Source organism: Sinocyclocheilus rhinocerous, unplaced genomic scaffold (genome assembly GCF_001515625.1).
Source record: "Sinocyclocheilus rhinocerous isolate Xijiao unplaced genomic scaffold, SAMN03320098_v1.1 scaffold828, whole genome shotgun sequence".
NCBI lineage: Eukaryota > Metazoa > Chordata > Actinopteri > Cypriniformes > Cyprinidae > Sinocyclocheilus > Sinocyclocheilus rhinocerous.
Genome location: NW_015634025.1, coordinates 156891 through 165549, shown reverse-complemented (window position 1 = coordinate 165549; position 8659 = coordinate 156891). Strand labels below are relative to the sequence as shown.

The 8659-nt window shown below is 35.2% G+C and overlaps 1 protein-coding gene across 1 annotated transcript in view; it reads left to right on the top strand.

The window, feature by feature from the left end:
* The window catches only part of LOC107745152 (immunoglobulin superfamily DCC subclass member 3-like), a 15977-nt gene that overhangs the window by 4380 nt on the left and 2938 nt on the right, over positions 1-8659 (top strand). The window contains exons 2-7 of the mRNA XM_016558999.1: positions 3407-3712; positions 3944-4088; positions 6081-6214; positions 6293-6433; positions 6609-6616; positions 6780-6861. Of these exons, the coding sequence (XP_016414485.1) occupies positions 3407-3712; positions 3944-4088; positions 6081-6214; positions 6293-6433; positions 6609-6616; positions 6780-6861 (816 nt within the window). The remainder of the gene's footprint in view (positions 1-3406; positions 3713-3943; positions 4089-6080; positions 6215-6292; positions 6434-6608; positions 6617-6779; positions 6862-8659) is intronic.

Sequence of the window (8659 nt, the reverse complement as noted above, 5' to 3'; positions counted from 1 at the left end):
AATCATATTACTAGTGGTTGTATTTATGATTTTTCAGCCATTTCAATTACAATCATCTTAAATTTGCTTTTATTACTCATTATTGCATTTGGTCTGATGCTCCATGCCATGCTTAGCTTCTCAATTTGCCTCTGGAGTGCTTGGCTCCGTGATTGCTGCTTGCAGCTATATTTATATTTATCATTGTAGTTAAACAAATAGATGGTAACTATAACAATAACTATAATCATAACTACAGTAGTTATGATAATAGTTATTGTTATAGTTTTTGTTATAGTTTTCATCTGTTTGTGTGGACACCAATATAGTTATAGTCATCATTACAGTTATTATAGTTATCGTAATTGTCATATTTATCATTATTGCTCTAGTTACTATAACAATAACAACAATAACTATAATGAGACCATAACGAATCTATCGTAATTGTCATATTTATCATTATTGCTCTAGTTATGATTATAGTTATTGTTATAGTTTTCATTATACTGTAGTTTTTGTCCATTTGTGTAGACACTAATATAGTTTTTTAATAGTTATTGTTATTAGTTATCATTAGTTATAGTTATCATTAGCGTTCTTGTGAATGGGCCTTAAATCCCATGAATCCAGCAGGAAGCTGCTCTCTGGATCCTGCGTGAGAGTTTGATGAGGGTTTAGTTTGATTCCTGTCAGAGAGTTCATCTGGTCTGAGGAGACCCGGCTCATGTTCTGAGGTCAGACTCCGGTCCAGATGCCAGACGAGTGCAGAGGTACAGGAGTCTGGTTTTTCCGTGCGAGCACGTTCAAGTTCAAGTGTGACCGGAGTGTTTTGTTGTGTGTTTGGCAGCTGCGAGGGGCGGCGTGCGGCGCGTTTGACTGATGCGGTGGCATGGGAAAGTCACCCTCGCGCTGCGCCACGGGGCGGAGGAGGGGCAGATGGCTCTTCAGACGGGGCAGGAATGATGGGCCGGGGCAGATCTGGAGGGTGTGTTTGTGGGGGGGTGGGGTGCGGCCGCATTGTGTGGCTGTTTTGGGCTGATGGAGGGTTTTGTGTGTGTTTGTGTGAGTGCTTCTGAAAGAGCCATCAATCAGACGGCCCAAAGTCAAGTTTAAGTTCAGTGGAGATGAATCGCTTTGATTTAAGACACTCTAAATCCAACCAGCCCTGCCTCCATCACATCACATCAGCTACTCAAGCACAAGACAAACACCGTCTACTGATGCAAGAGTGTGTTTGAGGACTAAATAAACTTCACAATCTTTTTTATGAATGGGAATATCGATTCAGAAATGCACTTCATGGAGTTTAACCTTTTGTATGTGTTTTTTTTTTTGTCTGTTTTTATGCTTAAAGGGGTCATATGATGCGATTTCAAGTTTTCCTTTCTCTTTGGAGTGTTACAAGCTGTTCGTGAATAGATAAGATCCCTAAAGTTGCAAAGACTAAAGTCTCAAAACCAAAGAGATATTCTTACCTCGCTTTTCAGACCGATTAGTTTTGTAAAAATCGACGCGTTTCAGAAAGGCGGGGCATAGAGGAGAAACAATAATGTACAGTATGTGGAAAATAATGTGTTTTTTGAACCTTAAACCGCATAAACACATTTCATTACACCAAATACACAAAATAATGTTCTTTTTAGCAGCATCATATGACCCCTTTAAAACAAGAGCAAATATCTGTAAATGATACTGATAACTATAACGATAACTATAGTGGTAACTGTAATTATAACTATAAATATAAACATTTTGTTTGTGGTTTTATTTGGTGTTTGAGGTCTGTTTTTATGCTTAAAACAAGAATAAATAGAAGAAAATTTCCAGTAAATTTTCCAGAGTTTTGGAAACTTTCTGAAAATTTTTGGATACTTTTCCAAAGTTTCAGGAAATTTACTGGAAATGTTCTGCCCCTTTGCAACCTTATCTGACTGCCAATGATTACTATCACAATAACAATTACAACAACTATAATGAGACTATAACAAATCTATAAAGATAAAGATAACTATAACGATATCTATATTATCATCCACACTAGCAGTAAGTGTAAGTATAACTATAACAGAAACTAACAACTGTATACATGTTTTGTTTGGGTTTTTTTTGGGTGTTTGAGGTCAGTTTTTTTACGGTTAACAAGAATAAATATCTGCCAATGGGATCAGAAAATTCAAAATGAGAAAAATATTGAGGAAGAGCATTGCTTTTTGCAGTGAATATATATAATTAAAAATACTGAATTTAAAAATAGTTCATCTTCATATTTGATATGATTATAAAGCTTTGCTTGTGTATCTTATTCGGTTCTGTATCAGTTCTGCTCCATTATGTTATATGTGATGTGCAGTGTTGGGCTAGTTACTCAAAGAATGTAATATATTACTCATTACTAGTTACTCCTTTCAAAAGTAATATTGTTACTTATTACTTTCTGGTAACAGTAATTAGTTACTATTAGTATTAGTAACTAATTACTAGTACTATTAGTAAATAGTTACACTACTAGTTACATTACTTTTTCTTCATGCCCCAACAGTTGTTGTAACTGTGTATCTTCCACATAAAATTCCTCTAGAATGTTACTAACAACATATTTCTGCCTCATCATTTGACCAAAATCCATTAGATCGCAGTCAGAAGTTATTACAAACACTCAATAGTGATTGATAGTGACATTCAAGTAGAAGTGTTGTATTAATCTCATTAATTGTCATGTGTAGCTTGAAGCTAATTGTAATTTCTCTGTTACCCATATACGATTATATTTCATTATGTATTTTATAAAATCACAAAAGTCTGTTAGAAACTGTTCAATTTTCCAAAAAGATTTTTAATTATAGTAATATAATGTACCACATGCTGATCAGAGGGATGTAATGCCAGAGTAAAGTCCAGCCACAACTTACACAACAGTGTTCAGATCATCTTTTTTCCTGACAAAATCAATATAATGCAATATTTCTATCTGCTGAATGTAAGTTTCCATATTACATATTCCAAGCTTGCCTGCTGCACTGGGGACATCACATGCATGTGCGAGTGATGAAAATTATGAAAATAAATCTAGGAATTATTTGATTGTTGGATTTTAAATCAGGGTTGAGGCATCAAAAGTAACTAAGCTGTTTTGTGGATGGTAACTTATTAGGAAATCTTATTAGTAATTAGTTACACTTCTAGTTACTGCAAAAAGTATATTATTACAGTAACTAAGTTACTAGTAATTGGTTACTGCCCAACACTGGTGATGTGATATGAGTAACAGTTTTCCTCCATCAGGTTTTCATCATCCGTCATGATACATCATCATCATCATCATCATCATGAATCGTTCGTAAGCATCAGTTCCTCTCAGATTACTCAGACGGATGTCTCTCTGTTTAATTCCTCGTCATCACACTCTCCTGTTGTCGTCTTGCAGGTTTGGGCGGAGCTTCAGAGTTGGCCTTCATTAAAGAACCCAGTGATGTCATCGCAGTGAGGGACCGCCCCCTCATGCTGGAATGTCAGGTAGAGGGGGAGGGGCCTATCACCATCACCTGGCGGCGGAACGGCGTTCCCGTTCCTCTGGGAGCCAGAGCGGCCGTGCTGGATAACGGGACGCTCCTGATCCGGAACTTCCAGAAACGGCGCGACGGTGACGAGAGCGACGCTGGCGAGTACGACTGTGCGGCGCAGAACCGATACGGGCTGCTCATCAGCCGCAAAGCACATGTGCAGCTGGCCTGTGAGTGACACAAACACGCTTCAGAAAGAAAAAGCTCTCTAATATCTCAATAGTTTCTCTCATTTATTATCCTGAGTCTGCTTTAGGAGAAACAGACATGACAAAGTTGATACACCTGCTTAAACCAGCCTAATGTGGTTAGCTGGTGGTTTTAGAGGGATGTAGGGTCTGTGTTTGGAGTGATTTGAGCATCTGTAACTCATGTGATGTGATATTTGTCTTCTCTCTCAGCGTTGCCCAAGTTCCACACACACCCAGAATCCATGAGTGTGGACGAGGGTGGCGTCGCTCGATTTCACTGCGCCGTCAGCGGCGTCCCAGAGGCCAACATCACCTGGGAAAGAAACAGAACAGCTCTCAACGCTGATGATAACAGGTACATGAATAAAGCCTGAAACAAACACAACAATATATTAAATATGTTGAACAGGAATGAACATTTATGTGTTACATTTATGTGTTTTTTTCCCCAAAGTCAGAAACCAACTCTGGATTATCTGCGTTTAAGGCCTGTTCACACCAAAAATAACTGTAAACATAACAATAACTGTAATGATAAACAATAACTATAATAAAAGCTATAACAAAACTATAAACATACCTATAATGAGAACAATAATGAGAACTATAACAATGAATGTAATGGTAACTATAATGAGTATGATGACTATAACAAAAACAATAACTATTACGATAAATATAAATATAACAAAACTATAAACAACAATAACTATAATGATGACTGATAACTATAACGAAACTAAACATAACTGTAATGATAATAATAATGAGAAGTAGAACAATGAATATAACAATAACTGACAAAATAACTATAATGATAATATCTGTAACGCTAACTATAATGCTAACGATAATAATAACTGTAACCATAGCACTAACTATAATGAGTATGATGACTATAACAAAAACAATAACTATTACGATAAATATAAATATAACAAAACTATAAACAACAATAACTATAATGATGACTGATAACTATAACGAAACTAAACATAACTAATGATAATAATAATGAGAAGTAGAACAATGAATATAACAATAACTGACAAAATAACTATAATGATAATATCTATAACGCTAACTATAATGCTAACGATAATAATAACTGTAACCATAGCGATAACTAACTATAATAATAACGATAACTAACTATAATAATAATGATAACTAACTATAACGATAACAATGATAACTAAAATAACGATAATGGTAACTATGACAATAATGATATAATCAGCAATAAAGATAACAATAACGATAACTAAGTATAATGATGATAAAAACTGTAACAATAACAATGATATCAATAACGATAACAATGAAAATAACGATAACTTTTAACTATAATGATAATAATTATAACGATAACTGTAATGATAGCTATAACTATAATGATAATGCTAACTATAATGCTAACGATAACAATAACTGTAACCATAACGATAACTAACTAGAATAATAATGATAACTAACTATAACAATAACAATGATAACTATAATAATAATAAATATAACAATAATGATAACTATTACGATAATGGTAACTATAACAATAATGATATTTATAATGATTATGGTAGCTAACTATAACCAGAAATAAAGATAACGATAACTAACTATAATGATGATAAAAACTGTAACAATAATATCAATAACGATAATAATGAAAATAACGATAACTTTAACTGTAATGATAATGATTATAACGATAACTGTAATGATAATGCTAACTATAACGCTAACTAAAATAATAACGATAACTAACTATAACGATAACAATGATATATAATAACTATAAATATAATGATAATTATAATGGTAACTATAACAATAATGATATTTACAGTGATTATGATAGCTAACTATAACCAGCAATAAAGAAAACAATAACGATAACTAACTATAATGATGATTATAACTATAACGATAACAATGAGAATAACGGTAACTTTAACTATAATGATAATAATTATAATGATAACTGTAATGATAGCTATAACAATAACTATAACTAATGATTACGTAACTATAAAAATGACAACTATATCTACAATGAAAACAGTAGCTATAACACTAACTATATTAATAACTATAATGATAAGAATGGTAAAGCTAATTTTAACTATGAATTTTAACTATAATGATAGCTATATTAGTGTCTGCACCAGTGGACGATAATGTTCATGTCTATTCGTTCATCAGCTGAAAACAATCGCTCTGACAGTGATTCCAGTGATATCGTTCCTCTGTGTCGTTATAGTTGTGGTGTGAACTATTCACAATTTTTTGAAACTTTATGGTTATAGTAATTGATTTTGTGTGAATGTGCTGTATGTGTGTTCAGGTACACTCTCCTGCCCAACGGTATCCTGCACATCACAGGAGTGCGTCAGGCTGACAGCGGCAGCTACCGCTGCGTCGCTAAAAACATCGCAAACACTCGCTACAGTCACGAGGCTCAGCTGTCAGTCACAGGTAGAGCCAAGGCCGTTCTTCATCTGATGATACGATCCGAACCGCTGAGCGTCTCTGAATGACCCGTCTCTGTCTCTGTCTCAGTCGCAGCTAATCGTCTCTACAAGGAGCCGGTGATTCTCTCTGGGCCGCAGAATCTCACTCTGAACGTTCACCAGACCGCCATCCTGGAGTGCATCGCCACTGGAAACCCGCGGCCCATCGTGTCCTGGAGCAGGCTGGGTAAAAACCACATGAAGAGCTCAAGATGACAAAACGAGATAAAATCAGCTAAAACAACTCAATATATCTCATTTCGATTCATCCACTCAACAACTGTTTGTTGTCTTTGAAGAACTATAATGCTAACTATCTATAACGATAACAATAACTATAATGATAATAATGATAACTATAGGAACTATAGCAATAACAATAATGATAATTACTATAACAATAACAATAATAACTATAACGATAACTATATCGATAATGCTAATTACTAAAATGATAACAATTACTATAACTATATCAACAATGAATATCATTATAATGATAATTACTGTAATGTGAACTATAACCTCTGCAGCACTCAGGTGTGTACGTCTGCTCCGCCAACCGACCCGGAACCAGGATGAGGAGAACCGCGCTGGGACGTCTGGTGGTGCAAGGTACTATAAACACACACACTATCACACGAGTCAAACCTGGGGTTCAGTTCAGTTTAGTGTAACTGAAGCACTGCACAGAGACAGACTCATCAGAAAAGCTAAGTATTTCTAACTTCAATTATTGTCAGAGTGTGAGGATATTAATGACTGATGCACTTCCTGTTACACAGGAAACTGAACAATAGCTAACCAGAGACCAGGCTTCATTTCCACACACACACACTCTCTCTCTATTCTCTATTAGAGCAGTGGAGCAGTGTTTGACTGTGACAAAGGGCTTTGACTGTGACCTCTGACCTCTGACCCCCCCCACCCCCAGGTCACCTCTAGCCTCATTAACATATGGGAGGGGCTTGTAGATGGTCTGGTGAGCTCGTCTGGTTTGAGCAGCAGCTGCGATACAGACACACACACGACAGCCAGATGGAGAGACACACACACAGGCAGACGGGTGTTTGTGTGTGTTTTATCAAAATCATTTTTTGACATTTCATATTTCACATAGATAAAAGACAAGAAATGCACACATACCCCACAGGAAGTGAATGAACTAAAGCCGCACACACAGACACTTGAGATCACATTAAACTAAAGTGTGTGTGTGTGTGTGTAACAAACACTTACAATAGAGCTGGAGTACTGCAGAGCATATCACAGTGTTTTGCAGCTCTGCAGAGTATTTTATGGTGTTTTTCTAGAGTATTTTACAGCACTGTTGACTATTGTAGTGTTTTACAGCACTGTGGAGTATTTTCTGTTGTTTTACCAGAGTATTTAACTGTATTGTTGAATATTTTAGTGTTTTACAGCACTGTGGAGTATTTTCTGTTGTTTTACCAGAGTATTTAACTGTATTGTTGAATATTTTAGTGTTTTACAGCACTGTGGATTATTTTCTGTTGTTTTAACTAGAGTATTTTACAGTATTTTACAGTGCTATTAAATATTTTACGTTGTTTTACAGCACTGTGGAGTATTTTATGGTGTTTGCTAGAGTATTTTACTGTATTGTTGAATATTTTAGTGTTTTACAGCACTGTGGAGTATTTTATGGTGTTTGCTAGAGTATTTTACTGTATTGTTGAATATTTTAGTGTTTTACGGCACTGTGGAGTATTTTCTGTTGTTTTAAAATATTAAATTTGACAGTCCTATTAAATATTTTACATTGTTTTACAGCACTGTGGAGTATTTTATGGTGTTTGCTAGAGTATTTTACTGTATTGTTGAATATTTTAGTGTTTTACGGCGCTGTGGAGTATTTTCTGTTGTTTTAAAATATTAAATTTGACAGTGCTATTAAATATTTTACATTGTTTTACAGCACTGTGGAGTATTTTCTGGTGTTTGCTAGAGTATTGTACTGTATTGTTGAATATTTTAGTGTTTTACGGCGCTGTGGAGTATTTTCTGTTGTTTTAAAATATTAAATTTGACAGTGCTATTAAATATTTTACATTGTTTTACAGCACTGTGGAGTATTTTATGGTGTTTTACCAGAGTATTTAACTGTATTGTTGAATATTTTAGTGTTTTACAGTGCTGTGGAGTATTTTATGACGTTTTACTAGAGTATTTTACAGCACCGTTACATTTTTTAGTGTTTTACAGCGCTGTGGAGTATTTTACAGTATTGTAGCGCATCGTAGGGATTGTGTTGGGTTGGAGTGGGACGGAACGGATGGATAATAGAAGAAAGCGAGGCAGAGGGGGAGGAATAATTGTGTCTGAGTGACGGATCACCTCTGACCTCATTCCAGCAGGCCGGCAGGAGATGATGTGTGTGTGTGGGGGGGGG